Source organism: Nyctibius grandis, chromosome 10 (genome assembly GCF_013368605.1).
Source record: "Nyctibius grandis isolate bNycGra1 chromosome 10, bNycGra1.pri, whole genome shotgun sequence".
Lineage (NCBI taxonomy): Eukaryota > Metazoa > Chordata > Aves > Nyctibiiformes > Nyctibiidae > Nyctibius > Nyctibius grandis.
Genome location: NC_090667.1, coordinates 8,853,654 through 8,873,877, shown reverse-complemented (window position 1 = coordinate 8,873,877; position 20,224 = coordinate 8,853,654). Strand labels below are relative to the sequence as shown.

General features: G+C 39.8%; 1 protein-coding gene across 9 annotated transcripts in view; it reads left to right on the top strand.

The window, feature by feature from the left end:
* Nucleotides 1-20,224, top strand: part of EBF1 (EBF transcription factor 1) — a 282,156-nt gene that overhangs the window by 234,847 nt on the left and 27,085 nt on the right. For all 9 annotated transcript variants that reach the window (XM_068408440.1, XM_068408436.1, XM_068408439.1 and 6 more), the window contains exon 11: nt 13,080-13,168. In XM_068408440.1, coding sequence (XP_068264541.1) covers nt 13,080-13,168 — 89 coding nt within the window. The remainder of the gene's footprint in view (nt 1-13,079; nt 13,169-20,224) is intronic.

Genomic DNA, 20,224 nt, shown 5'->3' with positions numbered 1-20,224 from the left:
TTAACTCTGGCAGCCAGGTGCTTAATACTTTGCTCGCTCAGGGCCTCAGTGAGTTTTTCTGTTTAAGTGCATTCTTGCATACTGCTGATGGACCCAGAAGTATATTTATATATATTGCTTACTGCCTGGAAAGCTACAAATCAGTTACTGATAAGTATGCCACTTCCAGCAAGATTAATGTTAAATTCCTCCTTTTAGACCAGCAATTTGTGAATTGCTAAATTAGATTTTAACATTAGAATACTCTTTTTTTCATGTCACACTTGCAGTGTCTTTGTTTTTATCACCTGATACTGTTTGTGTTGATATTGAACTTTGATGCATATTAATAGGGTACACATGTATTTTGGTAGCAGTTTTTTTATAATGACAACAGTTGTCATGAAATCCGCTAGAAACAAATTTGCACAGAATAATGTAATCCATTCTGGTGGGGTTTGGTTTTTGTTTTGAATTGGTTGGAAGGAAGATATTTGTTTTATACAAGAGAAAACGGGCAAATACTGTGCTACTCTGAAGGTATTTGATTGATAACTTCAGAGCTGGGATCTGAATTTTCCCATTGGCTGCCAATGATACCTGGAAAATTAGGAAATACATAGACACAAATGCATGATTATAAGCCTGTGTGATCGTTTCTGGTTATCCATGGTAACTTTATATCTTCTACTCTATTTTCTGATCATCTTGCAGTCTTTAATCTGTTTATTCTACCTCTGCCTTGAATTAGAGAAATTGTAATATTTTTGGTTTGCGAAAAATTAATCCAGTAACACTGAAGATATTTTTTAAAATCCTATTAAAAGGAAAATGGCTACTTTTAGTGAGCCCTATTTGAGCACAAGAAAGTTTCAGCTATCTCAGAACAGTGTTAGTCAGTTGACAGATGAGTGTGGGTGAGTGCAGGGATGTGGTTACTGCCTCAGGGTGCCACTGACCAGCAGAGATGTTTTGCTGCGTATCCCAGACTCAGCAGTGATCACCGAAGAACCAAAGGTCGGTTCACTCCCCCTGTAAATGAAACATTGGAAGTGTTTTGCAACAGGACACTGAGTTTCAGTCTGGTTCCTCACTTCTCTGCTTTTACAGTTTCTTTTTGAAGCATCACTTTTGTAGGTGAATGGCTGCACCTGGGATATTTTAGTATCCATACTCGTCTTCACTGTTTCACCAAATATATTCTAGATGGTAAATTGTGATGTTGGGAGGCAAAGGGAGGGAGGCGAAGGGAGTGATACAGGCAATTATTTTTACTTCCTCTTCCCATACGCCTGTGAGGCTCCAGATTAGCGATCTCTCTGTAGGCGTGTTTGGAGGCTACTTAACTCATATTCAGGGGCAGAGCTGCAGTATCTGTTGATTTCTCTGTAATTGACTTGCAAGGTGATCTAGCACCGACAATTTAGCAAAGGCCCATTTGGCCCCAGAGCACACATTTTGTCATGAGTGTAAGCCCTTGACGGTGCTTGCTCACTGCCTCCAGCACCTCCCTGCCTTTGCTGCTGAATCTCAGATTCCCCCTAAGCGCAGTGGTGGGAGAAGACCTGCCAGCAGAGCTGCTGTGCAAATGGGGCAGTAATGGTTTGCGAATCTGAAGATGGTTAACTGATCTGTGCATTCAATTACGATGAGTTTCTCAGTTAACAGGCACCCTGGGAAGAAATGAGTTACTTTCATTTCTGGGATTATGAGCACTTAATGAAGAAGACATATCAGAATTCTGCCTGTGTTGCATGAGATAACCCTAAAATGCAGCACGGATTTTCAGCTTACTCATCTAGCAAAAAAACTTGCCAGGTGAGAGGGAGAAATAAGTGCTTCTGTGAATTCTTTTGCAGACAGGCTCACGGGGCTCAATGTAGAGTGCCATTGCATGCAAAGTTGGATTTTACTTTATACTTTTCTTGAGGTCTATCGCTTTGCTTGTGACTTGCCTATTTAAAATTATAATTCAAAACGTAATTTAAATAATATTTACCATATTCTTTATGTGAGACTTACAATGTGAGCAAAACATCAGAGAAAGATGGATGTATCTGACTAGAGGTGGAGGCTTGCCTATCTGATGTGTATACGCAAAATATAAACTAAGTTCCAGCCAGTAAAGTTTGCAGCCAGTATCAGTATAGTTTCAGAAAAATTGACAGAATGGTTCTGCTTTATGCTGGTTAAGGATCTTGGACAAAGTGAATTTGAGTTTATGCTGGGCCTAAGTGACTAATAAGCACATCCAGGAGCAGCAAGGAAAACATAAATATTTCACACCAGTTTTGCACTGACATTGCTGACAAATGAGAAGGATGTTTGTGGGGATGATACTTTGGGTTTGGGTCTTCCCTTTGGATTGCAGCTTCTATAAGGAATAGGTGGTATCACTGTGTCTCATTAGCCGTTACAGCTCAGCTGAGCCAGCAGCTGACTGTGTCTTAGCGACCAGCCGCCTGGAGAAGCACAGCCGCGTTCTCCAGAAGTGCAGACTGGATCAGGGGCTGGAGTTTCTTACCACCATCTTATGTTTGCAGAGATTGAGAGACTACATATAATTGTAAGCAAAAGTGATGAATGATGATGTGTGAGGGAGAAGAGAAAAGGCAGGAAGGGCTGCTTTCACCTGTGGACATCACTTGTTCGCGGTATTTTTGCCACATAAGAGTGCTTACAAAGTGAGCTAGCAGGGCATGACGTGTTCAGAACACCATGGGGCTCAACCCACTGCTGCCAGAGCAAATAGCCTGTGTTGAAGGAATTCCTCTACTATACACGCCATTCTCGCTTGCAGTACATGTTTTTCATGAAGGGGCTGGGCTGGCATTTTGGCAGTGGTGCAGAAATATCTGTAAATGAGGCGGCAGGTCTGGGGGCTGCTTGAGGTCCATGAAAAACAGGGTCCGTCTCCTGAGAAAGGCTGCTGAAAAGGGGAGCAAACTGGGAAGCACTGACAAAGATGAGTCTCTTCCAAAGTCTGAAGGTATGAGGTGGATGGGAAGCCCCCTGTTTTGAGTTTGGTTTTGGAAGATTGCCGCTAGGCAAAAAAAATGAGGTGGATTTGGTAGATTTAGGTGCTGCACTGAGTACAAGACATCGGAGCCGGTAAGGACCTCATGCGTACTCCGTTTATATGCGTGCATACACATGAAGCATGGGAAGGAGGTGCTGAGAGGGGGCTGCAGCTGGAGTGAACCAATCTCCCCTCCTTGGCTGAAGATCGGCAGCTGGGCCCTTGCGGGGAAATGGCTGTTAGTCCACTTAGACTGAGGAGGAAAATTAAGTCAGGTTCCCTGCAATAAAGAATAACTTGGAAGTTTTCTTTGCCTCTTCTGGTAGGAATAAGTTAAGATATTTTGCTTCCAGTACTGTATTGCTCAGGATCATTGCCGTTGCTTCAGAGGGAGGGGAAAAATAAATTAGAATTATTGTTATGAGCCTACTCTAACTTGGCTATTGGTAGATGGGTCATGCCGTATTACTCCTTGCTTGTTTACTGACCTCCTCAGCAACTCACCTTGGTTAATTAATTACTTTCAGTTAAATTACTTTCACATATGGATAATTTTCTTTTTACCACCACCGAGTATTCCATTGGATTAAATTAGATCAAGCGCGTAGTCAATCACCTTTCTGCCAAAAAAAAGAAAAAAGAAAAAGAAAAGTCATTGATATGGTTTTCTGTAATTTACAAATTACCTAAGAAAGCAACCGAGGAAGTGTTGAGTTTGGTGCTGAGGGATGGCTAGTCGGTGCATGTAAGGCAAAAGCAATACTACATCTTTAAACAGGCTTGAATAAGATTTCTTTAACTATTGAGCCTAACTCAGATCTCCCCTGCTGTGAGCCATAAGTTGCTTGTAGGCTTGTTCTAGAGAGTAATAAGTATTGTTGTTTAGCAATTGTGTTGTTGAAATTCAGCTCCACTATGTCTGACAGTATTTATCTAAAATACTTTCCCTGGTGCGTGCTCAAGTTCCAGTAAACCGTGTCTTATTGTGCGACCTTTTCATTTTCCAGTGAAAAGGGATCAGCTCGTCAGATAAAAGCTACAAGCTGGAGTACAGGAAAAATGCGTGCTCAGAAAATCCGAGCATGATTGAAAACAAGATGTGTTAAATCAATGCAGTTTATCGCCTGCCTATTCCTGGCAATTGCTGTTCTAAGCTCATTCTGAGCACACACTAGATGATAAAAGTATAGTGTCACAGTGCTCACTGGGGTGTGAGGGCAGGGAAACATGTTTATCAGACAGGCTGGTATGATTTTTTTTTTTTTTTACCCTTGATAACAGTTATTGTCAACATTTTTGCAAAAAATAACCCCTGAACAATTATAGAAGCAGGTGATATAACTGCTGCTAAAATCAGAGACTACTAAGAGCTCTCAAATTATACATTTCTCTTTATATGTTACAAACTAGCAAACAACAAACCCAACTGTTTTAATTTTAAACAATTTGCTGCATCATCAAGGGTACAACCAAAAAGATCCTTTTGCTTTCAAGTGAGTAGTCTCTTATCACAATTTCACGTAGACAAATCAAAGATAATGTTTAGAAATAAAGATGTTTGGAAACTATTGTTTTCTCAAGGGATTTAAGCTTAGTTGTGGAGAGGGATCAAAGGCCTAAATTAAACCTCACAGGAGGTCAGTCCCTTCCAAGAACATCACACCTATAATGTTCATTACTGCTAGGCACAATTAATCTCATTTTTTATGATTCAGCTCTACTTGTAGTTCTCTGTGAATCTCATTTGTAGAGATTTTGGATGTGATAGCTGTTGTTTTTCCAGTTTTCTCTCTTGAAGATTCTTTTTGCTCTAACCATAGTGCACTTGCACAGCAGAAGTCTACAATTCTGAGAAAGAGCCAAATTTAGGCTAAGATGCTTTCTGATAGGAATGGCTTTGGCATTCAGGCAGGACACTGAGTTTTTCATTTACGTATCCCCTGGTAATAATTTTTTTTAATAATCTGAAAAGAAGATGAGAAATAGCAGGGTTAAAGGCAAGAGAGAGGGTTTATTCAAAAGAAAATATTTCTGCATACCAGCATGTTACAACAATGGTTTTCAATGCTGTCTACCTCAAAGGAGCTTGTGAAGGGTGACAAAAAAGAAACGACTTCCTATATGTCATACAAAATTATCTCTGTGAAAATTTTAAAGGTGTCTGTACCTACATTGTAGAAGTTGAGGAGTCCATGCAAAGGAAAAATGTTGAAAATATGCATAGTGGAAAATGAAAGAAAAGGTTACATGAGGTGATGTTTTAGCATTTCCTACACTCTGTATAGTACATCTCCGCATCTGTTCCTGAGCCAACAGTTTAAAAATAAATGCAGTGTCTTTATTTTTTAAATGTTTTTAAGAAGACCTAAATATAGAACTTATGGCTAACCTTAGGCACCCATTATTTTAAATCTTGGTTTGTATGCATTTTTGTGCTTGTGTATATGGGTACACATGTATTTATTTATTTAAATGAAGGGATAATCCATTGAGAGCTAGCCATTTTCAGTAAATTGCTGCATGCTCACGTGCATTACCAGAATGGGTTTGACAAATAGGAAAATATTCACATGTAAATGCTGTTCTTTGCTTTTTATAATGACTGCCAAAGATGCATCAATTAACCTAGATGACTAGACGAAGTAACCAACACGCATTAATTTCCTTCTTGCCCTCTGTATACATATCCCCAGTGAATTCTACCAGCCTGTTCTGAAATTGGTATGTTTAAATTCCAGTGCCTGAAACTGGGCTCTGTTTCAGACTCCCTTAAGGCCAAATCTTCCCCATTAGACAAGAGGTCAGCACAGTCAGAGACAGAAGAAACTGCGAAGCCTACAAATTGTTTGACTTTTTTTTTTCCAAGCCAGATTGCAGGTTGCTAAGAGTGAACATTCAGAGTTAATGTATTTTGAGAAACCAACACATGATTCTTGCTAGACAGATCCAGTAATTTCATTCCTTAACTTTCATAAAAAAATTTGGGTCCAAGACATGCATTCCTTGCATTTTCAGCACCCCCCCTGGCTGCAGAGAATGTCTCCTCTGGTTCTTAGTTGCTGGAGAAAAATTGTTATCAGGAAGAAAATATCACGCTGTCTATCATGTTTGTAATAACACTGATGAACACAGTGGAGCTGCCTCAAATGCTGGCCTATTGCATCTTTAGTTCAAGTAAAGAGCAGTCACTAGGGAAACTCAAGAGATTTAGGTGTTAGATTTATCATTTGACTCAGCTCTGCGTTTTTCTTATTGCTTGGCACATGCACGTGGTGTCTGGGCATTACATGGCAACAAAATACAGGAATTACATTTCAGATATATCTCTTTCTATTTCCAATTAAAAAAAATGACATCATGTCACAGTTTCATTTTAAAAATGGAAATTCAATGCACAAGAGTATGTTTAAGTGAGGGAGTACTGAGACCAGAAAAGCAAGGAAATTCTGCGTTAGCACTGGACGGGCCTTTCTAGCGCAAACCTTTCTGTGCAGGCTCTCGCTGTCCCACCCGCTTCCGTTTTCCATTGCTTGTGGGAATAAACACTCCAGGGAAAGTCAGTGGAAAGGAAACTTTATAAAAAGCAAGCCAAATTCACAACAACAACAACAAATAGCTCAAATGCTTGCATGGTTTCATTTAACGATCTTTAATTAGCAAAGGAATAGTCTTTGCAGGGAGATTTGCAAAACAGACTTTTTTTCATTTGATGATGGGGTTTTGAAGTGGGTTTTTTTGCTGTCTTTGTAGAGCAGACATAAAGAGGCCACTGTGCATAAGAGTTGTTGGGTAGGGTTTGCTTACAGCACGCCACGTCAAGATGTTGCTTTGTAATATCATCCATTGTTAGTCTTGCTGTACTGCAGGGCCTTAGCAAGACATTTTAGCACCTGGAGTTTCGTATTAATATGGTCTGTCCTGTCCTATCCCTATCTCCCAGAGTCAATGTTTTATTTTGTGAGTCAGGGGTTTCTAGCAGAAGTCACCCAGAGCTTGGAGATGGAAGCCAGAGGCTGTTAGAGAAGGCAAACACCCTGGATCAGCTCCGTGGCAGCATCTTGCTGTTCTGAGAGGCAGGAGTTGCTGCTTTCCATCTCCTCATAAAGTCCGTGCTCGGTAAGAGTGGGGAGTTGGAAGCCACAAAATTTCATGTGACTACTTTCATTTGTTGCCACTTGCACTCTGCTGTTTCTCAGCAGTGTGGAAATACAGACGGAAATACAGATTAAAAAGGAAGAGAGCTGATTGTAGACGTGGGCATCTGAGTTGCTGGAGGAAGAGGCCAAAAGTCCAGGAGAAAAGAAGTCCTTAGCTGTAATTCCTCTGAAGAGACGAACATTGCAAGGCTCCTGTTGAAGAGTCTGCCTTCCTAGCTGCCCTTGATTTTACTTAAAATATTCATTATCCGTGCCTTCAAATGTTCTGTCCTGGTTTAGTCACTGGGCACAGAGAGACATGTTAAATGTGTTCCTGGCCTGGCCTTCATTGCTGTGACTGTGCTGCAGCATTTTTGCATGGATTTCTTCATAGTCTTTTGTGGCTATGAGGTGTTGAGAAAGGTAACTTTGTGTCTTGGCCACAGAGTCAACTTCTATTTATGTTTTGGTGAAGTTTCTCTCATCAGACAGGAAAAAACTCAGAACAACTGTATTGTAGACCCCAAAGCCCCATCTCTTTGATATTAGAGTTCAGGACTTATCACTGGGTGTCTAATTTTGTTGTAGAGCCAAATTTAAAAAAAATGGATTTGTGAAGAGAGAAGCGTGGAGTCTAAAGAATCTTCCATTCCACTGTGATAGGCACAACCTCCTGGACATAATCTGAAGCCTTTATAGCTCTGTGCTTCTGCAGGTCATTCTTACCTTCTTCAAACTCTCCTCCATGATGCATCTTCCTTTCCAAGGAAATCAGCAACTCTCTGGTGCACCACAGGAGCAAACACTGTGGGACATTTAATTCCCACATGCAGCCTTTCCCTGGGAGTTTCACTTAAAGCAATCAAGACCAGATTTCTCATCTGGGATAGTGACGGTCAGACCTGTGGACCTGAGGCCAATTTGTAGCCTTCAGCCTTTTTTCGGTTTTGTCATTTGAGCCTTTTCCACTGGAAAAGCATATGGGAAGTTCATAGGTCTAAGTGCTGCTTTCTCATTGGTTTTGGGTCAAACAGAATGAAAAAGAAACAAGGGCCGAAAAATAAAAGGAATAAATGAAACCATGAATGCATGGGAAACAAATTAACTGGGTATGTTTTATGTTCTGAAATATTTCCATATTGCTTCTATGTAGTGTGTGTTTATTTTTCTTTGAATAATAATGTTAAAATGTGTCTAATTCAATTACTCTCTGCATTCGCTGAATGAGTTTTCCTCGGTGAAGGGTTCTCCTACACTACCCCAAGCTACGAATTCCATATGATATTTGAACAGGTCCTTTTAATTGCTGATATTAAGTGTCGATCATTCTGCTGTAAGTTGGCAGCATGGCCAGAGAAACAAATTCCTCTCTTGGATACATCAGAGAGTCATTCAATTAACAACCAAAGCTTTATTGACACAGTAGGAATTCATTATGTGAAATATTAAAAAAAGCCCTCCACTGACTAGTTTAAAAAAAACAGAAACAGACTTTTAAAGATGGTGGATTATCTACATATAGCTATTAAAATTATTCATGCAGAATTTGAAATTATAGTTACGGTGGAAACATTTTTCTCAGAGGCATAAGCAGCATTTCTGTTGAAAAATAAGTTGGATTTTGAAAAGATGAATATAATGTACACATCCTTATTTCCATAGACATTGTGCATTTTCTTGATTAAAAGCCTTAGATTTTATGAATTATGGCTTTAGACTTGCTGCATAAAGAGCTTCATGGCATATTCTGTTAGAGTCTAATTTGAAAGAAAGTTCTTCCTCAAGGGTTTAAGAAGTAATTCATAAAATGGTAAGAATAATAAATATTGTGCCTTAACTCATACAGTAGGATAGATAGACAGATTTTGTACACCTGGGTGTAATTTTAGTTAATTCACACAAGAGACAGGCTGAAAGTTTATTGTTTGGAAGGAGAAAAATGGCTTAAATCTTGTATTTGCAAAAATGATTATATTAGCTTAAATGAAAATGCTACTCTATTAATGGCTTCAATAAGCTTTGCATTTGGAAAAGTATTTTAATAAAAAGTTACCTGAAGTTTACTGCAACTTAAAATATGTAAGTGAGGGAAAAGTACTTACTTTGATTTATATGTCTTTTGGAGTTGTAATTATTGGCTTTTTACTCACCTATGTAAAACAATGTACTTTTGTAAATGGATTTCTGGCCACTTTACTCCTTTTTTTCACATAAAAAGTAAGCACTGTCAATCAAAGAATTTTAAGGTTTATTTCCTCTTTAGAAATGATTGATAGCCTTTTAGATTTACAAGTTGACAAGTTAAAGGGTTCTATTGGTATAATTATGTACTAAATTCACAGTCTTTCAATTTAAATGTCCTTTTAAAACCGCAAGATTATCATACCTGTATTTTGAAAAGTAGGCCAGTCAGTTTGGGTTGGTATACAAATTGCTTCCATTAGCCTTGGGACCTATTTGAATTTAATACAGTTTTTTAAAGTTAGTAGTACTTTCAATAGTACTTTCAAAATTTAGGGTAATGGGAATGCATTTTAAGTACAGTATGCGTTAGCTTGTTTTTAATGTATGGATGTCAAGAACACAAATAGAGAATTTGTATTCCTTATTGATTCTTTTTTTCTAATCATGGGGAAAAAAAATGTTCTTTGAATTAGAGCACTGGGAAACGCGTTATTGTGAATGGCCTTCAAAGGCAGAGACCAGGCTCACATGCACTGGGGACAGAGGCAAAACCTTGCATGAAGCTGGTATCTAACCTTTTACGTTAGCTGCTATGAAGGGTGGCCTGAGCACTGGCTCTTCCGCAGTGCTTAGAAATCCGAATATCACCTTTTCTTTGGAGTTTTGCCAGCTACTGACACAGGAACTGGTGTGGCCTTAACGCTGAAAGTGGGGTTAAATATTTAAACAGGGCTCTTCCTTTGAGATATGACTAATTACATTTGACTTGGATTATAAATGAACTGAGGAATGGAGGGCTGATGTCGTCCAGTCTGTGGTTAGATGTTCAGGCAGCTAAAGATTTCTTTTTTTCATTTGATCTAAGATTGAAAGGGTTGAACAGTTATAGACTAATGAGTGATATTTGACAACTACAGTTTAGGACCCAATCCTGCAAATTGCTGTGTGCAGCCTCTCCTCACCGCTAAAGTAAAGCTGAAGCTATTTGAGGCAGAAAGTTTTCAGTATCTCTCAGAGGATGCCTGATGCCTTGTGAGATTGGACCATAAAATTAACATTTTTTTTGGTCATTTAGTTCAGAAAATACTCACAGGAAATACTCTGTGGATTTCAAATGTGTTGAATGTGTGGGAAGATATGAGAAAATGACTGCTATCTCCAGAGGGATTTCAGAACTGGCCTCCATTTATAATATTGCAGAATTTAGTAACTGCTTTCCCAAAGGATGTAAAGGGAAAATGGCCATAAACTAGACTGAACTAGAGAGGAAACACATTTGACAGAACCATGCTAAAATCTTCTAACATATTTGCAAAAGAAATGTCAATTAGAACTGTAGGGGTTTTTTTAAATCTGCTCAGAGAACAGCTATTTTTGATAATAAACATAAATAGTAAATTAATTTACTGTGGAATTTGAAGAAGGTCTAAACTAAATGGGTCCATGATAAGAAGCCATGTAAAGATACTCAAAGGTAAAGAAACCAGGGGTTTACAAACACAGGTACTGTGATATTTTCTGCAAAACTACACAACAGAGTGGACAGCATGTGGCCAGGGTGTGAAAGAAAACATGTGGAAAAAGGCCCAACCATCCAAAAACCAAAAAGGGCACAAGCAGGGGAAAAGCCTTATTCTCACCTCTTCCATACAATGACCTGAATAGAAATAAAACATCAAATTCAGACATTCCTGATAAAGGGAAACGCATGGAAAAAAATGAGGAGACTAGAGGGATGCCGTGACCTCTGGGGCAATAAAAACCTTCTGACAATAGCCCAGAAAGTAAGTCCTGAAAGATTTCTAGTCTGGTGTCACCATAATACTGTAGCAGTGATTTCATGATATGCTCAGAAGATTCCTTTCTGCTATTAGAGAAATGTTGAGATTCGGCTGAACTATATGCCTCTCCAGCCAGTCCCCATCAGCCACACGCTTTTCACTGCTGTTGGGTAGACTTGGATTCCCCTGCACCACCTTCCTTCTGCTTCAATTTGCAGTAGCATCACTGGGCCTGCTTATGGAGTTGGGATCTACTGAAGGTCCAGGAGGGTATAAAAATCTGACCCTTTGGTTGCTAGTAGAACCATCTGCTGTAGAAATGTGGTTTGAAAAGAAGAATTTAAATGGAACAGTTTCTTTAAGAACTGGACTGTTTTGTGGAATTGTTTATGGAACACCAGTTTATTAAAAGCAAGCCAGGGATTAGATATTACTTTGATGATAACAATATGGTCTGGCTAAAGATCTTTAACATTAGGAGTGTGAAAAAGTGTTCTCTTCACTTAAAAGGTGGAAGTGTGGACAAATTGTGCCATGTTGATCAGACTGATAGAATTGTGTAACTTGCTGTGGGATAAGCATCATTGAGCCACGTGAGAGTGCTTACACAAGTGAGACTGGGAGGTATAGTGTGATGCTAAATCTCTTTGCCTGAATCAGATGGCATCTTTCTAGCTACGTTATAAAGTTCATAATAAAACCATCATAAAGTAAGGTGCAAGATATATTAATAATTTAGTAGGCAGACCTTGTGCAAGGAATAATTTTTTTTTTGTTAATAAGCTAGGACAAAATAAGAAAAACTTTGAAGTGATCCAAAATGGAAGAAAAAAAAATTCCTTCCCAGCAAAAAAAAAAATCTAAAAATCAATATTGGAATTTTTTTTTCATTTAACTCAAAAAAATTGCAAAGAAATTGCTGTGGAAAATTTCATCATCTCTGTTGGCATGGGAGAGTCAAGATGTGCTGTTGTTTAGAGATGCTTGAGAATGCTTGACTGTTGTTCCAGTTCACCAAAGCACTTAGGAAATTTTAAGCACATGTTGAAGTCTCACTAACATCTGAGTTTTAAAGTGATCATATGACTAGAAATATAGCTAGAAGGTCATTCAGTGCAGTCCCCTGTAATTATAGCCAATCATATAAAAAACATAATATACTCAAATTTGCTTTGCTGAAAGCAAATGGGTTTAAGTATGTGCTTAAAGATAAGCATGTGCTTAAAGGCTTGGCACAATCAGAGCTTAGATTAATGCAGGCAGACCAGCATTTTCATGACAATTAAAGTGTTCCACTTCCAACATTCCTCTCCTCCATTTTACTGGACAAAGGCTGGGGAAAGATGAACTAAAAACATAGATGATTTTTTTTTTAATTCATTAAGTCTTTTGGATCAGTTTAGTGCTGATCGGAGCCTGAGCTGGGCTGCTGAAGTCAATGTTGATGAGTTAAAATTAAAACCTCTGCCAAGAAAAATGCCTGTAGTTCACAACAAAATTATATGTGATCATTGCACATGGAGCATATTAAATGTATAATAGAATCTGGAACAAGAGAGACTCCCTAATAGTTACTTCTTTTGTCTTCCAATCACAAAGGACCTTCCTCATAATATGAAAGCAGGAAAAAAACCCAACATGAAACATGGACTGCAAAGTATTTATCAAATTAATTTCATCACTGCTTTCAGAGATAATAATTGCTTTCTGTTTGGAAGATATATGCAATATCCCCAAATTTTCCAGCAACCTCGTTTTAGGAACTTGAGTGGAAAGGTTTGCATTGCTGTTTGAACCAAAGCTTCAGAACCAACCTCAAACAGTGTTTGAACCAAGACTTCATAGTCAATGCTGATTTCAGTATAAGGGGATTTTGCTGTGATCCTTCCTTGGTCTTGCAATGCATTGCCAATTGTTACAGTGCAACGGAGCCTGCTTGCTACGTTTGTCACATCACAGTGTTGTTTGTTGTTGTTTCAGCTCTGAATGAACCCACCATTGACTATGGTTTCCAAAGGTTACAGAAGGTTATCCCTCGGCACCCTGGTGACCCTGAACGCTTACCAAAGGTCAGCCAAAGTTTATTGTTTTATTAAATATGGCAAAGCTGGTTACTGCATGTTTTTGTCTGAAAGTGCAAGACTCTGCAAACGTAATGGTCCCGGTTTGGTACCCAACCCAGATAAGCTGAAACAGAGCCATGACCAATGAAGCCCAATCAGCAACTTTCATTAGGTTTATGAGACTTCTGTGACTTTCAGAGTCAAACTCAAACAGCTCCTGCCTTTCTTAAAAGAAAATCTGACTCTGTGTTCTGAAATACCAAACAAAGAGCATTTTTTTGGTTGGTATTTTCGATCCTGAGTAGCTTATTCATAGAAGAATGATGCTTCTTGGTTTTGGTATCACAGTAGTACTTGCCATTATAATTTTGAGAACTTCACCATTGATAAAATCAAGTTATTTGGATCTTCAGGGAATGTGTGTCCACTGCTGTTGCATCATGTATTGGTTTAAGATAATGATTGCTATATACTGCTTTATTTCAGGATTGCTGGAATAATTAGAGCAATGTGTAGTGAAGTGATTTGATGTTAATTCCTGTCAAAGATAGTGGGAGTTTTTTTGTTGATTTCTGTCAAGTAAAAGCTGAGGAAGACAGAATAGTAGCACATGGGCTTCTAGTACTCCTGTCTTGTACTGTGAAAATGCTATCTCAGTCTGCACTCACATCTGTTTTTGCTGCCATACAGTACTTTCTCTGGCAAGAATTTGCATTGAGTTCTGTGGTATACTGGAGAAAGAGGTGGAGTATTTGAAAAAGTGTTGCTCTTTGCCACAGGAACACAGGGCAATAGCGTGCATGGGCTGGAGTCACTGTATGTGACGAGCTGCCACCATGTGTTGTTTCTGCTCTTGCATCATGGCTGTTAGTGAGTTGGGCAGTCAAATAGGCTCAGTGCCTGTATTTGAAGAACAACGCCTTTCACTTATGGAAAGTAAGATGTGACTTTGCAGATCTGAAACATAGAACAAACTGGGCTATGATGCTTCAGGCCAGATCCCTCGAATAATGCATGTCCAGTATAGCCTTTGTGACTGGGTAAATCTTGTGGTCTTTCTTCCATAGCTTCCTGAGCTGTAGGTAGGCTTTCGTCAGGGATTGTTGTGGGCTTTGATTAGTCAGATTTCTGCAGTGTTTCAAAGGTAAGATTCAAGAACACCACAACTGATTTTGTTTTATTTCTTGACAGAAATGAAATTCAGTATGTGATTTTTTTTACAGGCTTGTTAAGTCTTTTATCTTTGCTTAGGAAGGCTGTAGACTGTGGTTTCAGGGTCGATGATAGGTTGTCCTTCCCTCTTGCCACTAGAGAAACATGCTGTCCTGGAGAGTTACATTTTACATTGGCTCTGTTCACCCTCTACAAGCTGTCCCTTTCTCTGACTTTTGGACAGATTTGCAGCAGGACACAGCTTTCATAGGTTGTCAGATTTCCCTCCAGAGGTGCAACCCTTTCCAAAGAAAGAGCATCCTTCTGTAGGGGCTCTTTCATCTGTATTGTGCCTCTGCTGCCAAATATGCATGGGGAGAAAAATTGTTTCTAAGAAAATAAGAGACCAGCTTTCATTACACACAAAGCATTTGCACGGCCGAAAGAAATGCTGCAGAATTTCCCTGAAGCCGGTGTTCCAGCTGACTCGTAGATGGCTGTGGCTTTTCTCTAACTGGGGAAATTCAAGTAAAATAAGACTGAGCAATTCCAAATTGGGTTATGTAGCTGGGGGTTGTAGTGCATCACCAACTTCCACAGGTATTGGGCTCCCTTTCTGACACCCATGGCACTGAGGGGGTCCTCAGCAGTGCTTTTTTGTGCTGGTATGGGAATGCGACCATCAGGCTGAGCACCCTCCTTTTTCTCATTTAGACTGAGATTGTTACCACACTGATAACCACACGTTCCTGCTATCTAGTGTCGAGGGACATAAAAACAGGCTGAAGAAAGCTCCGTCTAGTTCCATATCCTGACTCCAACATTTAGCAGGTATTTATGGATAGGGTATGAGAATGAGGGTTAGTACTGAGTCATCTGTCTCCTCATATACCCTTCTGGCTTAATGTGTTTGTTCTGAGTACGTTTTCAATCTAGTTTTTCAAATCTTTAAATCAAGGGAAATTTTATTTATGTATGCAGAGGTATGATGTGATGGCCTAAAAAAAAGTTACGGCTTAAGGACTGTACAAACTCAGTAAAGAAACTAGTATCACCGTGCAAGGTTAGAGAGAAACGGGATAAAGAGGACCTTTTTTTTTTGTCTTTGGGTAATTCCTTCTATGCAAGCTTGAAGGTTGGACCTCAAGTGCAAGTCTCATTAATATGCCACGCACAGAAGCTGAATGCAGCAGGGGTTGGCACATGTCTACTTCTGTATTTGAGGCACTGATGGTTAAATTCCCAGCATTGCTTGCTGGCTCCAGGATCATAATCAAGGACGCAGCAAGTCTCTGTGCTGGATGAGCACTGCACAGTGCTCTTCCCCATGTCATTAAACCAGGAAGGGCATTGGCAGTATTCCACGATAGCCAATTCTCAGTGGCTACTTAGAAGAGAGTTTGAAGCCATATGGCTTCCACGGTGGAACCACGGGCAGAGAGGGCAAATGTATGAGAGAGACAGAGAGCGAGACAGCAGAGAGGAGAGCAGTGCTCAAAGCTTTCATTATCCTTTCCTGCATTTTCCCCATTGTCCTGCCAGTGCATCATCACTTTTTGTTCATTAAAAGCTTATACTTATGCATCAAATAAATAAAACAGAACATTTTCTGTAATTGCTGCTAGGTTTTGTGGCCATTATTCCATTGAAACGTTACTGATGAATTAGAGATCTTTCAAGAAATAGTAGTAGTTATGTTTGTGTTCGTAAGGGCATGCAGTCCTTCCCATGGACCAACAAGAGCATTCTGCTCTGTGACTTATCCCTGCAGCCAAGGAGAATTGTTGAGGCCATCAAGTGAGTGCTAGCACATGCTCTGCCCTCCAGAGCTGAGGAGTTAACAGCCGTATCTATCCCAACAGGCACTGCTAAACCCATTGAGGCTATTTGAGAAGTTTGATCTCCACTAGTTTAGAACCAGTACTTCAGAAGTGCTCAGTGTTCATGCTTGGGATGAATTTTCTTAAATGTTCCAGCTATCTGCTGGAAGTAGGCAAAGAAAAAAAACATATTTTGAAGATTTTTGTGTGTCTCCCAGTGTTTCAGTAGCCAAATTCCCGTGGAGAATTGTCCTCCCATAGCAAGGAGAATGGGAGCACCTGGGAGCTAGAGCCTTTGGACTGCTAGACTGACAGTTGATGTAGAGATGTGTTTAAAGTAGAAATGCAACATATGATTTCTGGAGAAAAAGGAGTGGGAGCTGATGTTGGCAGCTGGGCTATGGAACCAGCTATGGGCCAGAGTCCTGTTCCCTTCTTGTACAGAGCAGGTCAGGGAAAGCAGCTGGTGTAGGGTTGTCATGAGCGGGTGTGTGTGTCTGTACACACACACACAAACACCTGCACTAAGAGGAGAGACAGGCAGTACAGAGGTGGTGGGATTAGCACCCAAAGCTTGGAGTGAGATCAAGTACCAGGAGTGTGCTGGGCAGTGTAGTCTTTCATTTCTAATACAGACAGGAGGCAGACCAGAGAAAACGAGAGCTCTCTGAGGAGAAGTGAAAAGAAATACCATGATGCTAATGTTAAGAAATCGTATTGTTGTCCTGTAGGAGCAGTTTGTAGAAAGCCTGCCTGTAGAGCTGGGGGATAAGCCTGCACATGTGTGTGCAATTTCCCTGTCTCACGTGTTTGCATATGAGCACACAAATACACACGTGTTGTTGGCTTTTGCGTACATAACTGCAGTGGAAATCACTAAAGAGTTCAGATCACAACAACATGTTGAGTCTATTGAAGTTCATTTTTGTAACCACCCTACAGTCCTTAAAATAAATCCCTGGCAGATACGTTGCAATTCTGCAATTTTGTTAAAACTCCACAGCTATAACTGTAAAGCAGTTTCAACTGTGAGCTAGATTTGAAACACATCCATCCTAAATGATTTAATAACAATGATTCCTCTTTATATGCAATTTCCTAGAATTTATTTGCCATTTTCACCACTCTTACAACTCATCATTTGTGTTTAAATTAAGCGCAAGACTCTTCATTCTGTGTCTGAGAAGCAAGTCATTGCACCGACCCCCTCTGTGATCTTATGTCCTCTCCCTCCCAGTCTGTTGCTTAAATGCTCTCTCTAGGAGACCCCTTATCCCTCCTGAAAAGGACCTTTACTTCTGGTTTCTCTTCATGTAGATGAAAGTGCAGCCTCTCTGTAGCACACAGGGGCCTCCCTGCGGAGTGGAGAGTACACGTAACCAGGCTCCACCTTTCCTTCAGCTCCTTTTCTCTGGTCAGTCATTCAGTGCCCCCCAAGACGTATCCCACCTTCTCATTTAGGACACTAATAGAAGACAGGTCGTTATTAGGAACCAGTGGCTGGCAAAAGCAGTTTTTTCCCGTATGAAATCCCACAGATCTGCCCTTTATTCATTGTGACATGGGCATTGTTTATATTGCAAATAAACTTTGTCTCTAAATGTGGCTGGGTTGGCCCAGGCTTGCTGGCAGAGGTTAAAATAGCAATGAAGACAAGGCAACACAGGCTTGCTGCTTCAGACAGACCCAATGGAAATTCCAGAATGGATCTCCATCTGCTAACTCAAGATACTGTTTTTTAACTTAAGTTAGTAATTTTCAGCTAAGAAAACACATATTTGGCATTCTTTTTTCCACCCAGAGTAACAAGAGGGTTGTTAGGAAACTTCTATACTAATTATGGGCAGGAAGGGGTAGCATGTGAAGAGGAGCTGTTCATCTGTATAGCAAGGAGGGCATGAGATGTGCTTGGTGGTTTCTATACTGTACTGTGAAATTTAAAGGAATGTGAGACCAGAGTTACAGTTGGTGTTGAACCCGTAACAGTTGGGGGTTTTTTCCTTTCCTAAAAATTCGGGTGTTTAGTTGGTTGAGGGAGGGTTTTTTTTTGTTTTTTTGGGGGTTTGGTTTTCAATTTATCCTATTGAAAATATCAGGGAGAGAGTTTCAAAGCTATTGAGAAGAAGACAACCAACATGCCTGAGGCTACTATGACAGCATCACCCTTATGGGGTGGTACATGTCAGAGGCATGTCTGGGAATACGCGAAGAGTCGGAAGTGAGAGAGAACTAAGAGACAGAGCCACACTGCTCACTGAAGGGCAGAGCCACATACAAATGGCTGGCAAGGAGCCCTTTCCTTTCTGAAGGTCAACAGCGTGCATACACATTTCAGTGAGTTTTCTTCATAAGTGGGTCAGCATTTACTCAGCAAATGATTAGAGCAGATGGTGTAATTTAGAATCTATGACAAAACTTTTAATAGATCAGGGCTAACATGATGACAAGGAGCTCTGCGCCATTCTCTATTCCTGATTTCTGCTTTGCCTTGGGGTAAAAATCATGCCTGGGATTGGATTTTCTGGTCTGCACATTCCATCTGAGCAACTCGAACCACTTGTTTGAACATCCTGTAAGAGGGTTCCCCACATTTCTCTATTCCTGTACCCTTATTGCTATTGTTTTTAAATACAACAATTAACTGAGGGTGGCAGGAAGATACCAAACAGGTAAACACGGTCCCTTTGAGGAGCAGAGCTTTTGAAGGAAAACGCCACAGTTTGAAGAAAGTAACAAAGGCTGCATTTGTGTATTTTGCTCCATGGAGCTGAAAATATCTAGTAAATTGATCCCGTGGGAGTAATAAATACACATTACTTTATCTTGTACTTCATGTCCTATACCCCTGAGCCTTGATAGAACAACACCACTTAATAGACTTAAAAAAAGAGTAATTACAGTCATTGGTTGTGTGATATTTCAGCCCTTCCAGCCCTGCCTGACCTTCTAATTTAGCTCACCGTGTCTAACTAATGCATTTATATTCATCTTTTATGAAGCATGTGTAGTACAAAATTGACTTTGCAGCCTTTAGCAAGCTGTCTTACCAGGTTTAGGATCTGGTTAGTACAGCGTACTGTGTAGCATTTACAGCAGAATCTTGCATACATATGGTTCTGATCAACTATTACTTTTTATCCTTTTTGGAAATAAAATAAAAAATATTCCATTTCATCCTTCCCTCCCACTTTTAAAGCTTTTATTCTTTGCGGCATTATTTACAGCTAAACATGCAGGTAGAAAGATGTAAGCATTTTTAAAATGATTACCACTAATGTTTCTACTTGTCAGAAGTGCTTAAATTTTCCTGCACTTCATCTAAAAACTTAGCACTTTTACCTTTTAAGAATTACAAATTTATAAGATCTTACCAAGCTGATTTACAAACACAGCTGACAGTTTATGATGAATGATGTTGCAAAATGTACAATATGTTTCTCTGTCATTTCTGTGCATGTATATATTAAGAAGAAGATTAAGAAGAAGGAGAACCCCCCTCTGAAAGAAACCCTCGAGTTAGAGAGCACACGCACAAATCTCTCTCCTGCGTTTCCTCATAACTTCCTGCTCACTTCACTCAGCCAGGAGAGCACAATTGTTCTCTGTGCATTTTCTCCCACCATATGGTATCCTCATTACCATACACTAAGGGTCCATATGGGGAACTTGTGAAGTGAACTGTATTCATTTTAACTGCCAGATGAGCAGCCTTTTGCTTTGCAAGCTTAGCTTAAGTCATCTGCTGTCTTTATGTTGTTATGGCAACACAGCACCAATAAAAAATTCTAATCTACTCTAAGTGTCTGGGATCACAGTATTTTAAATGCTTGCCGTAACTGTCCTCTAAGTGAAGATGCTTGTTCTTTTAGTAAGACAAAGGGTTATTGTCGACTCCAGCAGGTGGCAGTACAGAAAGTGTTTATTTTTTTTTTTTAATCTTAAAAATAAAAAAAAAAATTCCTTTTTCCCCGTCTCCCCCCACCTCAAAAAGTCATAGAATTGCACAGCATGGTCAGTCCTCTACATTTCCTAGGATTTCTGATGATGCTGAGGTCAGAATTGCAGGTGATACTTATAAGTTGCAACTGAA